Here is a 26,145-nt window from a genome sequence, read left to right on the forward strand (position 1 = left end):
TCTCAAGAAACGGCTACCATTGTGGGGGCTTCCCAGAATGGCTGTCATGGTGGGCATGGCCAGTCACGAAACACCAATTTCCCAGATGGCAAATGGGTAAGGCTAAAAGAAAAGCAACTTGCACAAGAACCTAAGTAACAAGGCAGACGTGGGGTCTGAGCCCAAATGCCAAATTACATATTTGCCCCCATGAAAAACAACTTCATTTCACAGAAGTTAAGGTGATATTTAGAGAAACACACACGCAAGATACCCACTCACACCACAGAGCTATACCAACACACACACACACGCCCCATGAATAAGATGATCATCTAACCAGTTTATTTCTTCCTGACTGCCTTTTCTGCAGGGAAGACACCTGGAAAGGGAAAGATCAGAATGCATAAAGGATAAGAGGAACCCTCTTGTGTCCAGATGTCTGGCTTTCCAGAACTTCTGTGCAGGCTCTTGGAAACAAGGTTCCCTTCCCAACCCTCCTCTGGTTGAAGGCTTCTTCTCTTTTGGGGGAGATGCTTGCACCCTGATGGGGCTGGTTAGTTTATTTTGCCAGGCTTTAGTCACCTCATCTCTCTACAACAGCTGGTCAGCTTTTCCTGAGTGCTACACCACTCAGCAGGGAGATTGTGAAGAGAGAGAGAGAGCCAACGAGGGCCTCTCAGTTGTAATAATGATGTAATCGAAGGACATTATCTCCTCCACACATACCCCAGATGCATTCTCCCCAGGCATATTAAAATGTCTTGTCTAGTGATCGTATAACTATCGTATTATACAGATTCTTCATGTCAGTTGACCTCAGTATTTTTAAAACATGTAACTGAGTGGCTATGTACAACTTACAGGGTAATCAGAGGAAAAACTTGGAATCAACATTTACTCAGGTTGAGAAGGAGAATAAGCTTCTGCAACACAAAATAAGTGAATATCAAAGAAAAGTTGAACAGGAGAATGAGAAACGGCGGAATGTAGAAAATGAAGGTAAGCTGTATTTCCCTTTTATAGGTTACTTTTTGAACTGTATGAAAACCATAGCATTTTTCAGAGTTATGACCATACCTGTGTTTGACTAAGCCTCAGTATAGTTGCTTGTTTTTTCTAGCTGTGTAGAAATACTATAAAATATATCTTCAGGAGACATGTATATTCACATTTCATGTTTTTCTTTGTTTGTAGTATCAACATTAAAAGACCAGTTGGAAGACTTAAAAAAAATTAGTCAGCATTCACATATTACTAATGAAAAAATAGCACAGTTGCAAAAGCAAGTAAGTTATTTTCTGTACCTACATTCAGTTTTCCCCACCAAATGTATCCACTTAGGCATACTCATTGTATCCTGTCCCCTGTTACTTTTGCCTTACTCCTTCCTTCTCAACAGCTTGAAGAGGCCAATGATTTACTGAGGACAGAGTCGGATACTGCAGCACGGTTGAGAAAGAGTCACACAGAAATGAGCAAGTCAGTAAGTCAGTTCGAATCCCTAAATAGGGAGTTGCAAGAGAGATGCAGAATCCTAGAGAGCACAAAATTACAAGTGGAAAAGGATTATTACCAACTGCAAGCAGCACTGGAAGTAGAACGAAGGGATAGGAGTCACGGATCAGAAATTATTGGAGAGCTACAAGGTAATAATTCTATACCAGTGTAATTTAAAAAATATTTACACTTACAATCATTCTGATTATGTAGCTTCAAAATATCATGATAGAAACCTTGAAAATGTGTAACTTACAGCTAGTTTTAGGGCTTCTTTTAACTTGCTACTCCTGAGCCTTTTGCATGGTATCTGACATCCAAGAAAGGTATTGCAGTTGCATATTCTTTCCTTACACACAAACCTCCAATGCACACCATTTCTATTGTTCCTGTAAATATGTGAAGTATATTATGCTGATCTGTAAAGCTCCCTTGAAATTGGGTTTTTTAATGCTTTGAACAGTATTGCAGATGATATAAAGGGATTACATTAAAAATCTAGATATTGGGAAGTATCCAACACCGCTGGTTCCCGTATGCTATTAACATACCATTAGCATATGGTATGCCAATAGCGTAAGCTGGTGTGACAGGTTTTCCAGGGATACCTGTCACACCAGCTTATGCTATTAGCATACCATTATAAGTCATTTATGCTAGTGGTACATCAGTAGTGTAAGTGGACCAGCAGCATTGGATACTGCCCTATATGTTATAATTTCCATACCTGTGAAGTATCTTCTGTAATACTGTTGACTGAAATATATTACTTTAATTTAAACATTGAATGCTGCATGTATGTTGAACATTTGAGGTAGCTATTAGTTCTATTGAATAAAATATTGTTTTGTCCTGCCACCTTGAGCAGAACATATACCATGGAAGAAGAAATTGTTCAAGAATTTCTTTCCTTTGTTCGTACTATAGATAGATGAGTCTAGTTCCTGGGCTCTATGTTTGAAAATATGGAGGCTTCCATGTGCACAAAAGGACAAGAGAATCCTGCCTCATTTGGCCCTTGCACACTGGTTAGTCCTTTTCAGAATGCACAAAGCAATAGAACTGCCAACAAAGCACCTGCTCCTTGGAACCATGCCGCCATGGAGTTCTGCCAACTTTGCTATAACCTGCAGCACCCAGAACCACTAAACACTGACAGGCTTTAGGCTGACCTGGAAATGCAGAAAGCAGCTGGAGGATCTTAGCAGCAGCACTGGGACAGGGAGGGGTTAGAAGAGTATCCTGCAGAAAGCTGGGGTTGGGGTGGAGGTGGTAGCTCAAGAGAAGGAAGGGAGAGGAAGATAGTTCTTCACCTGCCTCCTATCTCCCAGAGAGAGCTTTCCACCTCACACTGAGCCCTGCTGCAGGTCTTCTGGGCCCACAGGACTTTGGAGAGGTGATGGAAACTCCCTGCCTTGAGGTGGAATAGTGGCTTTAGCCTTCCCTAGCACCAGACACTGACAGGGATCTAGCCTGAGAGGAAAGGAAGGAAGGGAGAAAGAAAATGAGATATTGATACTAGCGTTTAGAATGTGTTTCGTCATGCCTGTCTAGTGCCAGGGATGACAGAAAGCACCAGAATAAAAATACTTAATTGTGCTGTCTAATGGTTTCTGACTCATCTTATTTCAATGGACACCAAGACCCATGATGTACTACTCCCCCAAGACACACCCACAGACCCTTTATGCATTTTGGGGATGGAAGGCATGCTGCATGGTAGAGAGATCCCCTGTATAGGTATTGCACCAGTTTAGATGATGATCTTTCCCCTGGGTTTTGTAAAGGTATGAGCAAGCCCCAGACTGGTTACCTTGATAATTCAAGTACAGAATAAATGTCTCACAGGGCTTTAAGTTTTCTTGCTTTTCAGGGAGAAAAATAATAGTAAGAAGCCTTCCAGTCCAAAAGAGCACAGATTATTCCCTCCGCTGAATTGAGAATTATTAAATCCAGGGGGAGACTCAAGCATTTTATGCTTATTTTAGGAAAGCTCTGCTCACTTTAGTGGAAAGTTTAGCCTAGGATGGTGTTTCTCTTGCTCACTTTTGCAAATATTCCTTATTCTGAAACATTGCTGAATTAAGTGGTAAAGATATAATCTTAATATAACTAAGGGAACAATCCTATGGCCGCTAGTCAGTAGCTAGATGGCCATAGGATATGTGGTTTTCCAGGAACCGACCTTGGAGCCTGTGCCCCGAGGTCCGTTCCCTGACAAATTACCTTTCCTCCCTTCCATGCCGCCTTGCAGGCAGCGCGGAACAGCCCCTGCACTCCACGCTCAGAAGAGGAGTGTGGAGCGGCCAAAACGGGGTGTTCTGGGGCGAGGAAGGCAGAAATGCCGGTTCGACACATCGTATGTGTCATACAACAGCCTCCTCTCCCGCTCTGCCTTCCCACAGCTAGACAGCCGAAATCGTCTGTCTAGCCACAAATGCAGGGCAAAAGAAGCATGGAGGGAATGATCCCGTCCACGCTTCTCCTGCCCTGCATTCGATAGGCGGTTGCCTCCAAGTTCAGAGGCAGCTGCCTATCCCCTTAGGATTGTGCCCTAAATTATTTTGCCCAATGTCATTTTTACACATTATGTCATTTGTACACACAGTGCAGCTGTAGATTGGAACTCCTCCTGACCCCCCCTTAAATCATTCTTGCTTCTATTTATCTTATAGAAATAGCTATTTCAAAACAGTACTGAAATATTTCTGTAGGGAACTAAAGCTCTGATCTAACAGAATGCATGCAGCAAGAAAGGCAGCATACACAGAACTATCTCCAAAAAGCTGCAGTGATATCTATCAGCTGTTCAGTAAGGAGTGAGAATAGATCCAGTCCTCCTAGTACCCCTTCCAAACCACTGATAGGTGAAATTACTGCTTTTAAAAGAGGGTTTTGTATGTGCATCTCTGCATCTGGATTGGAGAGAGGAAATTTGTGGACTTTTGCACTTCCTTATCCAACTAAGAATGCCTGCTTCTGTGCATGTATGTTGGTATGAGAAATATTTGGTGAAATAAATAGCTCTTAGGATACCTTTTAGGGAACACAATGTAGGAACACAATTTTCTCCTTTTGATGTGTCCAAGAATTCTTCATAATAATAAATACTATTTTTAAAAATTGTAATAGAACATGCATAATCTGTATTTGCCATTTTGACTGCAGAATGTTCAGCTGGCCATTCTTGCATAAAATTATGTCACATCTAATATTGGCTTCATTTTTATATTGGTCCAATATATATGTACTAATTTCATTTTCTTTAAATACTAAATTTTAGTGAAGGTTAATAGCATAACACTAATGTTTTAAACATTATGTCTTTTTAAATGAATGACCTTGATTGTATGATGGAAATTTTATGTAGGTAAATAATATTTATGATTGTGTGTGCAAGTACAGTAGCAGATAAAATTATGTAATTGTTAATGTAGCTCGGATTACATCTTTACAAGAAGAAATCAAAGGTATAAAGAACAATCTTGAAAGAGTGGAAGAAGAAAGAAAACAGGCCCAGGACATGCTTAATCATTCTGAAAGGGTAACGTAAATAATGAGGCATAAATTATTGCGTGTGTTAGGCATAAATCTTTACTTCTTGAATATTATGGGTGTGTATCAGCATGTGAAAGTGACAGGATGATTGCATAACATTTAAAATCAGGAGTGGGCAGAAGGTAGATCAGGATCTATTGATAGATCTCTGGGTGATTTGCAGTAGGTTGGCAAGACTTTCTGACTCCCAAGTGTCTAACAATGGTAACAACTGAAAGGCTGTGCTCCTCACCCATCCTAAATTATGGTGAGCTAAGTCACTGTGTTTGAATTTAAACTGATTTAGTTCAGTTGCCTATATAAAGTATTTTTTATTTCATATGGTTGTGGATCAAGCTGTTACAAATACAGCAATAATTGTAATGAATTTGTTGTTTTTATTTTGATGATGCTACCAATGCATGTACTTTTACACCAAATATTTTAAGCAAAAAGACAAGTTGTTACCCTAAGAAGTTCAACATCTATTGTTTTGTTAGTTGGATGTTGGGAAGACAGGGAACTTGTAATTTAACACACACACCCTCCTCAAGTCAGGAAATTTGTACGAGGCAAAGCTGTGAAGCCCAGTCTTTAATCATAAATATTTACAAGTTATGTATACTGGAAGTGTGTCTGTTTTACTTTACTCTTCACGATCACTCTTACACAGTGTAATAGATCATTATTGTGGTAAGCTATATACCATAAACCATTAAATATGCAGTAAATAAAATGCAGTAAATAAAATAAGATTTAGAGGAAAGAGAAAAAGCCATTTAAGAGTGTCATGAAATCTGAACATTTGTCAGATTTAGTATGGTATGGTGTTCTCGATCTGATTTAGATTTATAAAAATATTTTTCAGGAAAAAAATAATTTAGAAATAGATCTAAACTACAAACTCAAAATGTTACAACAGCGTTTAGAGCAAGAAGTAAATGAACATAACATAAATAAAGCTCGATTAACTGACAAGCATCAATCAATTGAAGAGGCCAAGTCAGTTGCAATGTGTGGTAAGTTCTTACAGTTTTGAATGATGTACCAGGTTAAAATACTGTTAATGTTTGTTCATATTTTTCCTTTGGATAACAATTGGTTAATCTACCATTTCCTTCCTAAGGCAGGAAAGCCTGCTAAATTGTTATTTGAAGTCAGTAGGAGACAGGCAAGAGTTAGACCTTTGAGCCTTCAAATATGTGTTTCCTCCATCTGATGCAAAACAAAACTTCTTATGGAAGCTGTCATAGTATAATGTTTAACGTACAGTTCTGTAATGGGAAAATGTCTATCTAGCAGTATTATGACACAATTATTTTGTTGGCTTCACCTCAAAGTATTTACTGTTTTTATCTACACAAGACATCTGTGAATAGATAAATAATACTAAGAATGAGGTGGATGATGAAGCTTTTGAAAGTTAAACTATGAAATTCAGTCACAGGATGTGGTGACAGCCACCAATTTAGAGGGATTTAAAAGACGATTAGACAGATTCATTGAGGAAAAGGCTATCAATAAGTACTAGTCATGATGGCTATATGCTACCTTCTGGACTGGAGACAGCATGCCTCTGAATACCAGTTGCTGGGGAACAATAGTGGAAGAGGGATATTTCCATCATATCCTGCTTGTAGGCTTCCTAGAGGCATCGGGTTAGTCACTGTGGGAAACAGGATGCTGCACTAAAAGTGCAGAAAGGGGCAACTAAAATGATCAAGGGGCTGGAGCATCTCCCCTATGAGGGAAGGTTACAAGAGCTGTGATTGTTTAGCTTGGAAAAAAGGAGGGTAAGGGAAGACATGATAGAGGTGTACAAAATTGTGCGTGGTGTGGAGGATGTGGATAGGGAGACTTTTTTTCTCCCTCTTACATAATACTAGAACCCAAGGTCATACCACGAAGCTGATTGGTGGGAGATTCAGGACAGATAAAAATAAATACTTCTTCACGCAGCATATAGTTAAACTACCAAGTTGCACTCGTGTCCTGCTTGTGGTTTCCTGGTTGACAGCTGGTTGGCCGCTGTGTGAACAGAATGCTGGACCAGATGGATCCTTGGTCTGATCTAGCATGGCTCTTCTTATGTAATTAGGATAATCCTGGTCATGCGACTGGCAGGTATGAGAGAAACAACTGACACTGCATTGTTTCCCCCAGTGATCATCCAAACTCAGCCACTGTTTCCTGAGTCTTTGAAATGAGTCTATTGGTTTTCCTCACTGATTTGCAAAGAATTTTGGGTGCCAACGCAGTGAAGAGGTGGTGATAAAGATTAACAGGCCCAGGAAAGCTCCATCACTAGGTCATTCTAGCTACTTAGCCAAAATGTAGAGACACTGTAGGATATCCGGTCAAGTCCTGCTGAAAACCTGGAAACACTGACAATTCAGTATGCAGAGAAGCCTACATTAAAAACTTCTATTTAAATTTGTATCAAGATGTGCTTATCTTTGATCCTTTAGAAATTGAAAAAAAGGTGAAAGAAGAGCGAGCAGCAAGAGAAAAGGCAGAAAATCGAATAGTTCAGATTGAAAAACAATGTTCCATGCTAGACTTTGACCTGAAGCAATCTCAGCAGAAGCTGGAGCACCTTAACGAGCAGAAAGAGAGATTAGAAGATGAGGTAATAAAAAGTGCATGGTTTGTTACTTTCTATACCAAAGTGAGCATAAATTTAAGGTACTTAAGAAAAATTAAATGAAACTTTAAAAAAACTCTGTCCTTTTGAGTGTAGCCGCAAATCAGATTTCATGGTTCTAAATTAATTTCACAAAAATGTATGGCAATCTAAAATGTTTTTCAAATCCTTGCAATCTGAATTCTATATCCTATGTATTTGTGCCAGAAAGCTTTCTTGCATACAATGTTGGCAGAATTGGAAAGACATAGGAGAATGTAAGGCTTGTTATTAAATTTCTTGGCTCTTCCTTTTGCTACATTGAGCTATGGAAAGCTTTAGAACAGAAAAATTGGTTGTTTTCTAAGGACGTTCTTTATGTTGCTGTTCTACATGTACATACCCAAAGAACCACACAACTAGTTATGCATGATTAAGGAAGTTTGCAGATAGGGGTTTCAGTCAGGAGTCCCTAATAACTCATGCCAAACTGCTTTTAAAACTGAACATCTTTTAAAAACCAGCTTTCAATATTGCATAGAGTTCTGCTGTTCAAAGAAAAAAAGTCAAAAATCCACCTAGGAATCAATAGCTCTTTGGATCCTAGCCACAATTTTATCCTGAATATTGTATATATTTTAATGTGGAAATGGTGTTATTTAATTTATATATGATTTTTTTTTTTAGAAATCTAAAAGCCTGTTTCTTTGCTAAAATTGTTTATTGTGTGGTTAGGTTAAGAATCTGACACTTCAGCTGGAGCATGAGATAAATAGGAGAGTGATGACACAGAATGAACTGAAGATGCACGCTATAGAAGCAGATAGTTTAAAAGGTTCTGAGAAGCAACTAAAACAGGAGATCAACACATTGTTGGAAGCAAAGAGATTAGCAGAGTTTGAGTTGGCTCAACTGGCTAAGTAAGTAAACTGAATTTGAAATCAATTGCATTATCCCATGATCTATAAATATTATTGAGTATTTTTCTGTATACAAAATATGCATACATTTCAGTTCCTAAATATATTTGTTTAGTAATATGTATATGACCTCATGGAAATGTCATTCTCATTTATAGTTCTCTCTCTGTGATAGACTCTGATTTAAGTGCGTTCTGTATTACTTGGTGTATACAAATAGATCCCTGAAGATTTGTTTCTAGTCTTGTAGGCAGGAACCATTCTTAACTCTACAATTACTGTATAATGAGCTAATCAGAACAAATTTCCACTAATACTCATTTTGGGAAACATAGAGCCTTAAATTAAAAAGGGCAAGACACTTGGGGCAGTATCCATTCCTTCCCACGTGCTAGCAGGACCCACAGCTGACCTGTCCTATGGAAACAAGTGTTTCCAGTCATTTCCGGGGTTGCTGTAGGAAGTGCTAGTTCCTGTTGTACTAGTTGTGGGTCCCACGGGCACAACAGAACTAGTGGAGGCATAATGGCACTATTGGACATGGCCCTTTATAAGTTTAAATTGTCTAAGGATAAATGTCTCATCTTGTTCACACCTTACAAGAGGCATAGGCAATCTGAGGTGTAATTTCAGAAGCCCTCTGCAAATGATCAGTTCAGACCTCTGGCAAGAGTAATCTGTCCCTCCTCTAGCAGCCCACTGGAGGGATGGGGGTGTCAGAAAGAGAGAAAAGGCGGTGGCCCCATTGACCTTTGGTTCTTGCCCTGTCAATCACTGGCTTTGGCCCTACCTGTCAGGGTGGACACTGAGCCCATAGAATCCCAGAGTAGTTCTGATTCTGAGGAAGAGCAGTCGCTCCTGGGAGAGGAGAGCGCTCCTCTTTCCCAGGACCAACAGCTGACGGAGATTCCTCCCACCAGCATTCCTAGTTTAGTTAGCAGTCCAGGGAGTGACCAAGCACAGATAGCAGACTTGGTGGATGTGCGACGCAGATGCAGAGAGCGGCGCCAGATGGAGGGTGCGGAAAGGAGGCGAAGTGCCAGGTTGGCGCTCAAACAACGGCTGCGCCCAGAGGATCCAAGGGAAAAGGGGAGGGACTCTCCCTAGTCCTTAAGTTCAGGGGTCTGCCAGTAATTCCCTTTCAAACGGGGACCAACTGTTCCAACTTAGGGCATAGGTACTGTGCTGCTCAGATCTAGCTGCAATCGGTATAGTTGTTAAGTTGTAAAAGAAGAATAAAGCTTTGAAAGGAATTCCTTTGTCTGTGTCTGGACTTGGCTACTGGTTTAGACAGAGAGAGACCTCCAAGGAGCCCTTGACACTGCCCGCCACTAGCATACAGCCTCTGGCAAATTATCTCTGAGAGAATGTGGCTCTCAACAGAAAAAAGGTTCCTCACCCCTGACTTAGATGTTAAATTGTTTGCTTACCCAGCACCTGAAAATTCACAGCTGAATTCCCTGAGTTGAGAAATATTTTGTTTGAGTTTGTATCTGGGATTTAAATGCTGTGTCAAAGATGGGGGAAAGGAGAGGGTGAAGGACGGTGTAGGGACAGCTAAGGTGCAGGTGGGGAGAGAGAGAGAAGGGTTATGCGAGTAGGAATTCACCAGCCAGTAAGTTAGCACCTGGCCTTTCGTGTTCTATAGTACTCATCTGTTTTCTTCTCTCAAAGGCAGTACAGAGGGAATGAAGGCCAGATGCGTGAACTACAAGATCAACTAGAAGCTGAGCAGTATTTTTCTGTAAGCTGCTTCTTGAATATTACACAAGGGTTTTTTATGACAATGTTATGAAAATCTTGCTTAAACCTAATAGTAGCGGTTTTCTATTTTTGTTTCACATAATGTTTGTTCCCAGAAAGGGGGTGGGGGGAAATGGAGAAGGGGGGTTGGTGAAGAACAGGACAAACACATGCAAGCTTGGGTACAAGCAGGTCACAACATCATTGACTATAACTTCCATTATAAAAGTTGGCTGACAAGCAGACTAAGACAGAATACTACAGTGTGGTGGCCTTAACCAACTGCATGCAGAATGCTCTCCTAGGAATAATTAACTTGCAGGCTAAGCTGAAGTGCGTTTCCCTGGCATTTCCCACATATTGCATTTACTGTACCCAAGCGTCTGTTTCAAAAGCCCCAAAGGCACTAAGGTTTTCCCCAGGAAGACAGGAGGTGCATGAACATGTCTAGCTTGATCCTTCGAGGATGTTAAGCCATCAGGCTGGTCCCTCATAGGAGCATAAGCAGCTGCCTTATATGGAGTCAGACCCTTGGTCCATCTTGCCCAGTATGGTCGACAATGACTGGCAGCAGCTCTCCAGGGTTTCAGGCAAGAGTTTTCACTGCTCTATGTGGACATGCCTGGGATTGAACCTGGATTCTGTGGCATGCAAGCATGTGCTCTACCACTGAGCCATAGCCCTTCCTCCATCTTTTCCTGTGCCAAGACAATGTCCATGTTCCCTTCCATGAAATGGCACCCTGCATTCCACTGTGCCCTAACCATTTGAAATCTGTGTTCAAAGACTACATCACACTTTGAGCACAATTTTGGATGTATTGTATTGTTCACTGAGGGAACCTACTTGCATGCCAAGAGATGCATTTGGCTGCTAAGGCTGAGGAGCTGGCCACCTCCCTTCTGGGTGTGGGGTGGTGGTGACAAATGGGAGTCACTGATAATATGGCCCATGTGGGCTGGACTGTGAGATCCTCATGTTTTAAGGGTATGGGACCCCTGAATATGGTTCCAAATTGGCAGTGCAGTCATGTGTAAATTTGTACTGCCCTCTAAAAAGAAAGTATGAATTTTAACTCTCAACAAGCCCTCTGAAAGAAGTCTCACTTTCGGTGGACCACTAGCTCAAACCAAGTTCATTATACTTCCTATCCCATCTGGCCCAAGGATTGTTGGCAAATTGAAGCTGGAATTGTTCATCATAAAAGATAGTAACTTCCATCACAGACAGCCTGCAAACCTTCCCTACTGTATTGAAGTACTTAGGGTCTTCTGCTTGATTATCTAGGTAGGTGGACAGCCCTACCCCTCTAAAAACAATGTTGTTGCTTGGCAGAAAACAACACCACTATGAAAATGGTCTACTCAGAAATCCATCTCACCCACTTTTTCTCAGCTTAATCCTTCTTCCTTTCCTTGATTGTGGTTTTAATGTTCTATATATTTTAAATTGTTTTATTGTGTGTTGTTTGGTTTTAATTTCTGTGAACCGCCCAGAGAGCTTCGGCTATTGGGCGGTATAGAAATGAAATAAATAAATAAATAAATAAATTGATATTGTTGGAGTCTGCCTCTCTTCCCCTCTTCCCCCAGCCTACAGTTTATAGGGGAAATATAGAGAAGATATGTATGTACTTCTCCTCCAGAATCTTCCCTAAGTAGATGCACATTCATAGACCTATCTGTGTCAGCATATGAGGCCAACATGGACCTGCCCATATGCCTGATTGGGCATCTACACCAGTTTGGGGCTCAGGGGTGTGCCTGAACTTTGTGTTTTGGTGCCTAAAAGCCTATCCTGGTAAGACTGGCATGTGGGCTTTGGCTTACCAGTAATTATCTCTAAGGCGATCTCTCTTCAGGGAAGGGGTCCTTATCTAAGTAATTATTGTCTTGAATTATCCGTGAACTTCCACCTGTCAGTCTGCTTACTGTCAGGATCCATTTGGTTCCGTCCCTTGGATACCTTCCTCCTTTTTCCACTTGTCTCTCACCACTCATCACAACTTATCAACGCAGCAGCACAGTTTCCACTCTGACCCGCTCCTGGTTGCTGCCTTTCCTGCCAATCAGCACATGACTGGTGAGGCCACCCAGGGCTGATGGCATTGCTCAATCCATCCTCCCAGTTGGAAAAATGGGTACCAGTGCAGGAGTGTGGGGAATTTGCTTCTGGGGAAAAAGAATTATCTGGCTTTTATAGACGTTCTCTCTGTAGCTTGCTTTATTATACAATATATTTAATTGATGTTTTGTTTTAATCATATTTGTAAACCACTTTGAGAGATTGCCTAAACCTGTAAATGTTAGAAATAAATAATAATTAACTGTAGAATGTACTTCATGTCAGAGACACCATGCCATTATTTTCATTACATATGCAAATGTATGTGCTGCAACAAAGAATGTCTAAACAATTAGACATTTTTGAAAACAATATGACTTCTTTGTTTTATTCACAGACACTTTACAAAACTCAGGTTAAAGAACTAAAAGAAGAAATTGAGGAAAAGAATAAAGAAACACAGAAAAAAATACAAGAATTACAAAATGAAAAGTAAGTCAGTTTTATGGGCACAGTCCCTTGAGAGTTAAGCACTTGTAGGCCCCACTGATTTCACTGAGAGTAAAATCTATCTATCTATCTATCTATCTATCTATCTATCTATCTATCTATCTATCTTGGAAACCAAAGGGACTTAAATGTGCATAACTTTGGGACTGTGTTCTATATTTTTAGCAGAACAAATAAACTCCTTAAATTAGAAGAAACTAATGGGTTGAATCCAATATTAATCTAATTTAAGTCACATTCATTTCAGCAGGTCTACTCTAAATAGGACTAACATTGGATGTAACCCAGTGTTCTTCCTTGTGGTCTCTGTGACTCACACATTTGGGTTATGCGCCTGCACAGAACAGTCATTTGTAACGTTCTAGAGCTAAACAGAAGGTTAGGGGGGGAGACTGCCCACCTCCTGTGGGCATGGCTCCCTCTTGCTTCTCAGTTCCCTTTCATCCACCGCAGTGACTGGCAGCATTTAGAACATTCTTTTTCCTCATGGCAATCCCCCCACCCCCGCTCAAATCATTTGTCCCTCTAGGATGCTAAACAGAGCCTTCCCTTTTTCTCTCCCTCTTTCTTTTCTCTCTGTTCTATACTCTCTGAGTTTTCTCCCCATCATTCCACCCCTCAGGGGTGTATGACCTCCAAAGCCTTCTTCAGAAAGTGCACCCGGGTGGCGGGAAAATACTGCTCACCGATGGCATTCCGACTGCCTCCTTTGCCTCGGAGAGGCACACGACATGGATTCCTGCAGTCACTGCAGAGCCTTTACTAAGCAGGCCAGGAGAAACAGAACAGCATACGTCCATGCCTTACTTTGGGAGCAAGCCCTCAAGGTGGCAGACTCGGCCGCTCTTAACCGACCAGCTGTCATTTGCAAGAATCCTTCTCTGGCCCTCTCGCAAATTCTCTCAATGCACAGTATCATGGAGAGCACCTCAGGGCAATTGTTCCCGATATCGGGAACCCCAGCATGTCCAGTACCGAGTCCTTCAGCAGTTCCCCTGGACCAACAGGTTGAGACTGGCCCTTCGGCACCAATGGTTGATACCGAGCAGGTCAAACAGACCAAATCCCAGAATAAACGACCTGCTAATCCTTGGGCCCCAGGACAGAAAAGAAAAAGATGGCTCGTTGGGTTGAATCTGATATTGAACCTGAGCTTGTCCCGGCACCAATCCAACCACCATTGGCCATATTGGCACCTCAGACTAGGGATGTACGAAAGTCACTTACCTTTTCGCAGGGGTGCTTCGCGGTGGGGGGGAGGCGCTTCGCTTCTCCCCCCGAAGTTTAGGCGAGGGAGGGGAGCCGTCCTGCCTTGCCCGGCCGAAATTCAGTCCGGGGGGGGGAGGCTTCCCGCCTCGCCCAGCCGAAATTCAGGCCGGGGAGAAGCGCCCCGTCTCCCCAGCCGCGAAACAAAGTGTAAAACAACAACAACAACAACAACCCCGTGATAGGCTACGTAACGATTAACGTAGTCTATCACGGCTAGATTTCCAAAGTCAGCCGTGATAGGCTACGTTAATCGTTATGTAGCCTATCACGGGTGACTTTGGGGGGAAAAAAAAAAGCGCGTACGCAAATGGCGGCGGCCTATGGGCGCCGCCATTTGCGTTCCTTATTTGGTCCCAGTAGTCTATGTAAAGATTTATGTAGACTACACCGTAGTCTACGTAAATCTTTACGTAGACTACCGGGACCAAATAAGGAACACAAATGGCGGCGGCCTATGGGCGCCGCCATTTGCATACGCGCTTTTTTTTTCTTTTTCAAAGTCACCCATGATAGGCTACATAACGATTTACGTAGCCTATCACGGCTGACTTTGGAAATCTATCCGTGATAGGCTACGTTAATCGTTACGTAGCCTATCACGGGGTTTTAGGGGTTTTTTACACTTTGTAATGACGGTGGCGGCAGCCGGTCGGAAGACCGGCTGCCGCCTCTGCCAAAAAGCCAACGAACCGCCGCCGGGACCCGCCGCCGGGAGGGACATTCGCCAAAGGTAAGTCCCATCCCGGGGGGGGGGAGGGGGCGGAGAATTTCACCGCCGATTTCGGGGGGCTGAATGCGTTGGTGCTCGGCCCCCCAAAGATTCGGGGAGAAATTCTCCGCCATCCCTAGATAAGCTACGTAAATCGTTACGTAGCCTATCACGGGTGTGTGTGTGCTTTTTTTACTTTACTTTTTTTTTTTGCAATGGCGGCGGCGGCAGCCGGTCGGGAGACCGGCCGGCGGGACCCGCCGCCGAGAGGGACATTCGCCGAAGGTAAGTCCCATCCCGGGGGGGGGGGGGGGGCGGCGGAGAATTTCCCCAACACTTTCGGGGGGCCGAATGCGTCAGCACTCGGCCTCCCAAAGATTCGTGGAGAAATTCTCTGCCAACCCTACCTCAGATACCCATGCAACCACCGACACCAATCTTGAAAAGTTACATCCTCCAAAGGATCACAGCTCTCCAGACAACATCCATTGTCTTAGTTTGGTATCCGAATGTGGTTCCCAGGAACATTTTCCCCCCGGAGCTCTACTATGAACCTCAGGATCCATCCCTACGAAAGTATAGGTCCCCTCGATACGGATGGGCCTCACTGGCATCTTCGGCATTCCCTGGAGTTTTTCTCTGCCATCGATATGATGCCAGGGGAAAGCCACAGACTCCTCTGTTACTACAGCTCACCTCCTTACTATTATGATGACCCAAGCGACATCATTATCAATGTGACTATACCGGCTATCCATGGTACTACCCTCACTGCCACCGCTCTTGTTCCTCTTACTTGGAACGACCTAGAGCAACTCCTGACTGTACACCACCCTCTCACATGGTACCGAAGCCTCCCAAATCCCAACTTCTGGAACAGACTACGGTACTAGACTTTTTAAGCCTTCCGCTTTCGCTTCACCCTCCCATTCTGGCTAATTTCTAATGTCATCATGAAAAAACTACCCAGACCCACCACCGGCTATGTAGTCGCCACCGGCAGTACAACTTACTCAACCATCATTGCCTTCGCTTACTCAACACTGACTAATGAACCTTCCTCAGCTCAAGACTACTGCTTGGATTCCTCATCTACCTCTTCGATCCAGGCATCAGCTTCCTCACTGGATGCCGTTGTAGGTGATCAGAATCCTCTGTGTTCATCAGATGACATCAGACCCTATGCAGAACAGATCCTGAGGATGGCCAAATTCCTTGGGCTTGAAATTAAGGTCTTCTCTCTTCCTGTTTTGGACCCAGTAGTCAAAAGAGTGCAACCTGATTTAGCACCCCCAGTCACCATCCTGATGCTTCCTACACTCCTGCATGTAATCAAACAATCCTGAGTGAAACCTTCTCGCTCCCACCCACATCCAGGAAAATAGAGACTCTCTATAGAGTCCAGGAAGACTATTGGTCTTTCCTCTTTAAGCATCCTATGCTGAACTCTATCATAGTGGAAGCGCCTCAGTCAAAAACAAAACACAAATCTCATTCAGCCCCTGTAGACTTGGAGGGAAGGAAACTAGACACCATCAGTCACAGAATTTACTCCTCTGTGGCATTGTCTCTGAGTAGCTAATTATGAAGCTTGTATGGCAGCATATCAATAATTCCTTTGGGAGAAGGCAGCCACCTTCTTTCACAGTCTTTCAGATGATGCTAAAAAGCTAGCTATGACTTTCCAAAAAGAGGCCCACAGATTAGTGGGCCAAGAAATTAAGATTATGGCTCTAAGACAATGGCAACCACCATTTCCCTCTGATGACACATGTGGCTTCGCACTTCAAGCCTTCATCAAGAAACCAGGTTCAAAATAGAAGACCTTCTGTTCAACGGTGAAGGCCTGTTCAGTACATCCACGGGAGACACTCTCGAACACGTTCATAAAATGAAAACCTCTGCCTGAAAAATGGGAGTTGGTTCCCAATCTTTTGTAGCTGCTACTGTGCAGTCATGCCCATATTGGTAGCATCAGTGGCCACCTCATCGCCAACCCGATTTGGGCTTGAACAAGACTTCCAAACAGGGATCGTTTCCTCCCCTCAATAAGAGCGGCCCTTTCAAAGCAAATACTACCAGTCCGCCTGTGGTAAAACCCAGATCAAACTAAACAGCGCCTAGTTGACTCTTATGACAGAGTCCACCTGGACTCATCAAAACAGACTCAAAACTTTCGTCCTGGCTTGGAGGTCCGTTACTACGGACAAATGGGTAGTTTCCATCATCACCCAAAGCTATGTAATCAAATTTGAACAACACCCACCACAGGAATCTTAAGTTCAACACAGCCTACTTAGCCCAAACCTCATACACCGCTCTTAAGTTTTCCTTGTTGCTATCACATCAGTGTGTAGAGCAAGTGAATTGTGTGCCCTTCCACGATCAGTCATTCCTCAAGTTGTGTGCCTTCAGCCATGATCAGCCGTCTTCCACAAGGATAAGGTAGTCCTACGAACCGATTGCTCCGTTTTTCCAAAGGTTGTCCCTCAATTCCACCTGACTCAGGATATTGTATTACCAGTGTTCCTTCCTTAACCTACCTTCCCTATGGAGGTGAAACTTCATTCTCTGGACATTCAGAGGGCACTGTTGTTCTACATTTCTAGAACGTCCTCCTTTCAGAAAACCACCCGTCTCTTTATCTGTCACTCCGGACCCAAAAAGGTGTTTTCCGGTGCCTTCATAGCCCCTCGCTAAATGGATGGTCTCCACTATACTTCTCGCCTATCAATTGGCATGCCTCCCTGCCCCCCTGCAAGTAAGGTGTCACTCTACAAGGGCCGTGGCTTCCTCTGCTGCTTTTTTCAGAGGTAACTCACTCCTGCAACTCTGTAATGTGGCAACATGGGCTCAGCCGACATTTATTTGACACTACCGTCTCAATATCAGAGCTCTAAATGATGCAACCTTCAGTAGAGCAGTTCTTTCTTCAATCCTGGCGTGACATCTCCCTCCTCCAGTAAGTCTTATTGCTTTTTAGTCACCCATATGTGTGGATCACAGAGACCACAAAGAAGAAGAACAGGTTGCTTACTTGTAACTGTAGTTCTTCAAGTGGTCATCTGTACATTCACACAATCCACCCTCATCCTCGCTTCGATGCTTTGCCTTTTCATTTTTTCCTCTGCTGTGACGGACTCAGAACTGAGAGACAAGTGGGAGCCATGCCTGGAGCGTGCACAGGGGAGGTGGTGGGGCTCCCACTTAAAGCTCTATTTAGTTCTAGAATGTTCCAAATGACTATTCTACACACACATATAACCCATATGTGTGAGTGCACAGATGATCACTCGAAGAACTAGTTACAGGTAAGCAATCTGGGCTTTTGACGTTATGTTAAAATGCATGCTTGCAAAATATTAGCAAAAGCAAAATAAAACCTTTTAAATATAATGAATTCCTATACGGCAGAGTAACTGACTGCGGTTTTTAAAACATGTCTGAAAGACAGAATGGTGTCAGACATAAGAAAGTATGTATACATGGGATGCTCAATATATAGACTGTAGAGACTAATAGTGGAAGAAATGAGACCACAGCCATATTTCTAGCAGAAATAGATTCCATCCCACGATATAGAAGAAGGTAGCAGACCCCCTTAGCTTTTTGAATACTTTGCCAGCCCTTCTCGAATTGTGGAGGGATTTCTGTTTCATGTCTCTTACAAGCAGATAAATAGAAAGATACATACATACATATATAGGATTGGACCCAGATTTAGTTTTTGCAATATGGCTTAATTAAAAAGGCGTAATGGACTCAGATTTTGTTTGGGAAACAGTTCTGTTGTCTATTTCATTTATATCCTACTATTCTTCTAAGGAGCTCAAGGCAGCAAACGTTACCCCCCCCCCTTTCCCAGCAACCCTGCATGGTAGGTTAAGCTGACAGATACTGGCTGTGGTCATACAAAACAATAAGCCAGAATTCCAGAAAAACGTGGCTTATTCACAAGCAAGCAAGCTGGTGCACAGTGTGCAGTTGCTGCCACTTGACTTCTTCTGCCAGTGGGAGCAGCTTCAGTTACCAGGAACTCCTGATTTGTCTCTCCCCTAACAAACCAGAGTCTGAAAGCAGTCTCTGAAGGTGGCTTACAATTCCTAGATTGTTTGGAAAAGACAAGGCCAGGCGTTTGGCTCAGACGCGGTGCTAAGCTTTTTCTTGCTGGTGAGATCCTGTTTACTGAAGCCACTCCTGCTGGTGGGAGGAACCAAGCAGGAGCAATTGGGCATCGTGTACCAGCACACTTGCTTGTGACTGATAAGCCAGGATTCTCCAGAATTCTGGCTTACTGTCTTGTGGAAATGCAGCTAGTGACTGGTCAAAGGTCACCTAGCGAGCTTCATGGCTGAGAGGGGAACTGAACTTGCATCTCCCCATTCCTAGTCTAACACTCTAAACAGTACACAACACCTTTTCTCTGGAAACAGTATTAATTTTGTGTTGCAGAGAAACTCTTGCTGCACAGTTAGATCTGGCTGAAACAAAAGCTGAATCTGAGCAATTGGCCCGGGCTCTCCTTGAAGAGCAGTATTTTGAACTAACTCAGGAGAGCAAGAAAGTAGCATCACGAAACAAACAAGAAATCGCTGATAAGGACAATATTGTAAGCCGGGTAAGTTACTTTGTGATAAATATTAAATTCAGTTTATTATCTTGTAGAGTAAGCAACATCTACCAGTCCTGTGTTTTCTGTTTTATACTATTATTATAGAGATGCATGTTGCTCTGATGTGCACAGATATTTCTTACAAACATGGGAATCTCTGATTCAGTGGAGAGACCTGATGCATGCACATAAATACACATGCAAACTAGTTTCTTCAATAAAATGATAGGAGAAGTGGTTCTGGGTAGGGGATCTCCACGCATGTGTCAGAGCTCCCTTGCTTTGTACATCATTGAATTTAGTGTGACAGTTTTAAAACAAATTTATTTGCCAAAGCCAGTACTATTTTTTTGCGGGGGGAATACATCATAAAATGTACATTGGGTATGCCTGGTACAGCACAGAAACTAATCTAAAATGTAAAAATAGATTAAAAATTCTGGGACAATAAATGGGTATTGGCCAGATGGTTGAGTCTGCCTATTCCGTATTTCAGAGCCACAGTAGAGGAGGAGGAGGAGATGATGATGATGCTTTATTGCATTTCTGTACCACCCCATAGCCAAAGCTTTCTGGGTGGTTTACAAAGATTAAAAAAAATTAAAATACAGTATACAAAGTTTAAAAACCATTTACATAAAACACACACGAACAAACAATATACACAGAGACAACATATATCTAAAAACAACTGTGAGCAATCAACCATAACCATAAGACAGATCTAGGACTGATTAAAAACTCATCATATGCTGCCAAATGCCTGAGAAAAGAGATAGGTCTTAACCTGGCACCGAAAAGATAACAATGTTGGTGGTACACAGACCTCATTGGGGAGATCATTCCACAGTTGGGGGGCCACCACTGAGAAGGCCCGTCTCCCTTGTTGCCGCCTTCTGAGCCTCTCTTGGAGGAGGCACCCAGAGGCAGACCTTAGATGCCAAGCATAGAGTAAGGGTAGGTTCATGTTTGGAGAGGAGCTCCGTCAGGTATTGCGGTCCCAAGCCATGTAAGGCTTTATAGTAGGGATGTAAGGGGAGTCTGAGAGAGGGGTGGAGTCCAGCAGACTCCCTCCAGCTCAGCCTCCAGGACACCCATCACGGACCGCCACCACTTACCCGGCACATACATTTTAGGAAATCTGTCAAGAACAGATAGCTTCAAACTAATATTTCATGTATACTCAGATACTTAATGAAAACTTATTAATGTCAATGGTTTAACAAAATGTGTTTTTTTGTTTTGCTTAGCTTGAAGAAACAAATAATACATTAACCAAAGATGTGGCATTTCTAACAAAAGAAAATTCTGAGCTAAATGAAAATATTAAGAAACTGGAAGAAGGTATGTCATGTTTTCAGTATTAGTGATTTTATGAAAGATATCTGAAGCCTTTAAAATAGTGTATATAATACTAGAAATGCCACATTCTAGATCAAATATATAGTGGCACCACCCTGTGGTTGTGTTGTTTTGATTAAATAATGAATATTTGTTAAATGAAGGAAATCACACAGTGTGTAGTTGATTTTGATGTCATAAAATGCCACACTTAGTTCTTTTTTTTTTCCAGCAGACTATAAATTGAAGAAAGAAGAGGAAATCAACATCCTTAAAATGCAGTATGAAAAGAATCTGAGCACTGAAAGGACCCTTAAAACACAGGTATTTATATTTTCTTCTGATGCTATGTTGAAGTCTTCCTTCAGAATACAGTGCATCAGTCTTTATGTATGTAACTGTGTTTTCTTGTTGAAGTTCCTTTTCATACTAAGGTTATTATTACAGTGGAGGAAAAAATTCTGATTATGACGTTAGACCAGCAATATGCAACCCTTTCTCCGTTCCTCTTAGCTTTGATCCCACAAAGTGATTTCTTGAAAGCTTTGATTTGATCATTTATATACTACTTTCTTAAGAAGCTTAAATTTGCTTCCAAAATATAAAAATTATAAACATATGGTAACATTCACAATAAAATAATATAAACATAAAATATCAAATATATGTGCATTTCAGTACCAGGCATATAGTACCTCAATAGATCATGAGCCCTTCTTTTGCAGAGTTTTGCCAAAAAAAAACGCAGTCCAAAGTGGAGCATATGGTTAGCCAGTTCATGGCAAGGTAAAACATGTGCTTTAGTGCTCAACTCCTGCAGGACTGATCTGCAACTTCCAACCCCAGTGAAAGTATCTCCAGTAGCAGGGCTGGGAAGTGCTGCTAGAGTAGATCATGCTGGGCTAGATGGACCAGTGATCTAGTTTAGTATAAAGCAGGTTCATATGTTTATGAGTTTTAAATTAGCACAGATTCAGGCTTGTAATAGTACTTTTCTTACATATCTGATGATGATTCACTTACCCCAAAAATTGTGTTCATGGTACAGTATGAGATCCATATAATTATTTCATTCGTTGATCATGCTTTGTGAATTTTTTGCTTTGTAAAGAAGTATCGGAAGTTGTTAATAGTTGCAATAATTTCCAAGGGGATATACAGTATGTAAATAACCTCTAAAAGTTATTCATTGTCTGTTGTGTTGTCAGTGGAACAAAACGGCATTGTATATGTGGTATCTTTAACAAGGTATTCCAGTGGTAAATTATTATCTACTTTTTACTTGAGTTGTGAAAAATAGAACTCTTCGGTGCTTAATTGCCACTATCGCAGCACAATTGTGTGAAGCGCTTTAATGTCTATTCAGATTTGGTCATATTTGTTTAATATACCATAGGCTGTCAACAAATTGGCTGAGATTATGAATCGAAAAGATTTTAAACTAGATAGAAAAAAAGTAAACATGCAAGATTTCAAGAAAAAAGAGAAGGAAAACCGAAAATTACAATTGGAACTTAACCAAGAAAAGGAGAAATTTAATCAGATGGTAATAAAATACCAGAAGGAGGTTAATGAGATGCAAGCGGTAAGACATTTTTGTTTTATTTTGTTTCTATATGATCATATCATATACATTCACTGGTGGTATTCTTAAAAGCTAGCTTCCATTTCAGAATTAATATGTGTTAAAGGTTCAACCTGTCTGTCTTCAAACCATTGCAGTTGAACTATATTATGTAGCTAAAGGAGTATTCAGATAACCCAGGTGAGGTATGAAGGGGTCATGCGAACATGCCCCTTGAATACTGATGCACCTGCTAGGCACTACAGAGTACATAACTAGTAGGTTCACGAAAGACATCAGAATTTGTTTGGTCTACTCATGGTTTTTGTAAGTTCCACTTCCAGATCATTAGATCTGACCGCAGGCCGAATGTCCCTGTATGCATAACTGGACTAAGGAAGATTTTTGTCTTATCTGGTGAATCTCCTTTCTGCATATGAGTAGTGAGATAGCCCCTTCCTTTTCAATCCCATTTGATGTGGAGTTTTTTTTTTAATGTACCTTCCATATTGTTCTGTTGGATCCTTTTCTAAGCCTTTGCAATTCCAGCTTGAGTGTAGGATGCTCCCGGAGATTCCTACCATTTGGGACCCATGGGGACATTTGAAAATTTGAGAAACTATCATGGGCACCATCACAAAATGGATGCCCCAAGGGCCTGACTAGTCACAAAGGATAAGTAACTTGCCCAAGTAACTGGGCGTAAGGCAGAGCTCGGGTCTGAACCACAGAACACAAAACCACTTCCTTTCAAAGAATACAAACTGGTGAGGCAAAACTTGCTGAAGAAATGTAGTCATGAAGAACAAGCAACTTATTCAAGAAACTGAGTACAAGGCAGAGTTGGGATCTAAGCCCCACAATACAAAGCCTCTTTTTGATATCATAGTTTTCTGCTCCAACAGAGCACCCAGAATACAAGCCAATTAATTTCTCCAAATCACCTGTAAATTCCTTCAATACCTCTCTCTCTGGTTTTTCAGGATTAAACCCCCAGAACTATTTCTCTCTCATACTTTCACCCTGTGCTATATCCATCCACACATATGTATCCCATTTATCCAACACCCCCCACCCCCCCCTCTGTCCTCCCTCTCATGGCCTCATTTGTCTTTTGAGCCCCATTAGCCCTGGTTTCCTGCCCTCCTCCTCGACTCTGGCTTTCCTTTTCCTGCCATTTTCCCTTCGACCCCTCCTGCTCTCTTTTCAGTTCTTCCCGAAGCTGTATCCACACCATTTTCTGTCCTACCTTTCCTCCTTCACCTCACCAATGCACTGGCTCAGCTCAGGCAGAGCTGAGCCACCACTGGTCCTTCCCTCTCCCTTCCAACCAATCCAAAGGCCTGCTGCTGTCCAGTCAGAATGGAAGTAGGCATGTGCAGCAAAAGCCTAGGAAGAAATGTCTTGGAGGAGCTCCACAGGGATATCATTTGCATTGGATTTTGTGTGTAATTTAGTGCGGAGGGGAGCAGATATCCTGGCAGACAACATGGCAGGCCTCTGGGGGTGTTGGGGTGTCCGGGGACACCATGATGGAGATCCCAGGACAAAATCTCCCTTTCTGGCTTGTGTAATTAAAAGGAATTATGCTTAGTAATGTGAACCGCCCAGAGAGCTTCGGTTATTGGGTGGTATAGAAATGAAATAAATAAAAATAAAATAAATAGTATTTAAATTATTTAATATTTTATAATGAATGTATCTTTCTCCAATTTCTGGTCATAGTTCTGCAAATAATTAGTTTTATTTTCATACGGTATGAATATTAATTTTACTGCCTCATATTGCTAAATTGATTGACATAAATACTGGAAGACTCTTTCCTCATATTTTCTTCTGAATGCAGCAAATTGTGGATGAGTCTACATGTAAGAATGAACTTCAGATGCAGCTGGATAGTAAGGAGAGTGATATAGAACAACTGCGCAGACAAATTTTGGACCTACAACAAGGCATGGACTCTACTAGTGTTACCAGCCTTCAGCCAGATGAAACTGATGGAAATGTTATAGGTAAGAGGCTCACTGCTGTATCTTGTTCTTCAGGCTTTACTTCTGTATCAAGACAAATTGTCACCTTGTCTAAATAAAAAAAAAATTGGTCTTTATTATTTTATATTTTTTATGATAAATGTGGATAGAAAATAATGCAGCTTTAAGATTTTTATCCCAAAAGCAGGATATGGAATCCCATGCATATCTCTCTGTACAGAGAAAATGTGAAAGCTTGAACTCCCAGTTAGATAATCCCTCTTAGTATACAGTTCATTACCTTTTTATATAGTGAATGGAAAAGTCTGACCTCTGCACTTGTCATCACTGTTTTGTTAGTGAAGATTTACCATAGATTATATATGAATGTAAATAACACTGGAACTCCTGTTGACCTTCATAAACAATTGATATTTCCGTTTGAATAATGTTCTAATCATTGATAACAGAATTAATGCTGTGCATCTCAGCTATTGTTTTGTACTTTTAAACTAGGACTGTTAATTTTTCTGCCTTTTAACTTATTAATAGGTTACATTTAAAGGTATTTAAACCCATACTATTTTTGAGGCTTCTTTAGTTTTAGTATTTAAGTATTAGTATAATAGGAAACAAACAAAAAAAATTAAATGTAGCCTTTCCTTCTAATAATAGCTGGTAGATTTTATCCTTCAATAGCACAAAAAAGAACCTATGTTGATGTTGTAGCTATACGCAACTTTATTTACATTTTTAATTTAACAGTGGAATGGATTACAAAGGGATTAATCATCTAATAATTCCTTAGTTGGTTGATAGCCAACTAAGTACCCCAGCTAACACTATTGACATTGCGCTGGAGGTAGTTTATGCTGCCCATAAATTGTACAGGAAGTTGGAATGAGGAGGATAGAATAGGTAGGAAAACAATACTTTGATTATAACTTCATATTAAAAGTTGTAATGTGATGGAAAAGTTTAAACCCATTTAAGTTTCAAAATATAACCATTCTCTTGCTCATGTCCATGTCACTCACTGTCTGGCCAGATTGTGCATCTCTACTCTCTTGAACCTACCATCTGTTAAAGCCATGAACCTATACTTGAGCCACCACAGATGGAAGACTATCAGCCAGGGAACCCAGTATAATAAACAACTATGTTAATGACCCTTAGGTCAAAGGTTAGGAAGAATAAGGGTGCAATCCTATGGCAGCTAGACAGCGTCTAGACAGCCATAGTTTTTTTCGGTTTCTGGGAACTGAACTCAGAGCCAGGGCTCCAAGCTCAGTTCCCAGAAACCTCATGCCCCGCCCCCTTGTAGGCAGCATGGTTCATCCCTGGCTCCGCACTCATAAGAGCAGCGTGGAGCAGGCGAAAAGGGGGCATTCCCATGGAAGCATCATTGTGACACTTCCTATGCGTCCTGTCCCGTCCCCCCCAAACAAATCCAGGGTGGCCAGAACGCAAAGGAGAGAATCCCCTCTGTGCTCCACCCGCCTGCATTGGATAGTCGGCCATTTCCAAGTTTGGAGGTGGCCAACTATCCCCATAGGATTGCACCATCTGTTGTTAACGATAACTTTTAAATAGTACTGTTATCCTGTGCATGTTTACTCAAAAATAAGGCCCCTTCAGTTCAATGGTGCTTACTCCCAGGAGCGTGCATTCAGGATTACAGTTTTAGAGACTGAGCAGTATGGCATGGGAGATGTGTGCACAAGTGATGTCCTCTCATTCCTCCACCAAATTGGTTATCTTCATAGTATGCGCTACAGTGGATTGCAGACTTCAAAGCAGCAAC

General features: G+C 41.8%; 1 protein-coding gene across 5 annotated transcripts in view; it reads left to right on the top strand.

Annotated features, from left to right (window-relative positions):
- Window positions 1–26,145, top strand: part of ROCK1 (Rho associated coiled-coil containing protein kinase 1) — a 129,154-nt gene that overhangs the window by 81,523 nt on the left and 21,486 nt on the right. For 3 of the 5 annotated variants that reach the window (XM_084849732.1, XM_084849734.1, XM_084849735.1), the window contains exons 14-27: window positions 846–981; window positions 1,177–1,268; window positions 1,382–1,628; window positions 4,917–5,023; window positions 5,885–6,035; window positions 7,485–7,645; window positions 8,375–8,559; window positions 10,234–10,303; window positions 12,764–12,858; window positions 19,307–19,472; window positions 20,717–20,810; window positions 21,043–21,131; window positions 22,204–22,392; window positions 24,218–24,383. In XM_084849732.1, the coding sequence (XP_084705858.1) occupies window positions 846–981; window positions 1,177–1,268; window positions 1,382–1,628; window positions 4,917–5,023; window positions 5,885–6,035; window positions 7,485–7,645; window positions 8,375–8,559; window positions 10,234–10,303; window positions 12,764–12,858; window positions 19,307–19,472; window positions 20,717–20,810; window positions 21,043–21,131; window positions 22,204–22,392; window positions 24,218–24,383 (1,948 nt within the window). Of the gene's footprint in view, window positions 1–845; window positions 982–1,176; window positions 1,269–1,381; window positions 1,629–4,916; window positions 5,024–5,884; window positions 6,036–7,484; window positions 7,646–8,374; window positions 8,560–10,233; window positions 10,304–12,763; window positions 12,859–19,306; window positions 19,473–20,716; window positions 20,811–21,039; window positions 21,132–22,203; window positions 22,393–24,217; window positions 24,384–26,145 lie in introns of all 5 variants that reach the window. The other 2 variants (XM_084849731.1, XM_084849733.1) reach the window with 1 other exon arrangement.

This window comes from Heloderma suspectum, chromosome 4 (genome assembly GCF_057233095.1).
Source record: "Heloderma suspectum isolate Gila_16-S chromosome 4, 16-S_ref, whole genome shotgun sequence".
In the NCBI taxonomy this organism is placed as follows: domain Eukaryota; kingdom Metazoa; phylum Chordata; class Lepidosauria; order Squamata; family Helodermatidae; genus Heloderma; species Heloderma suspectum.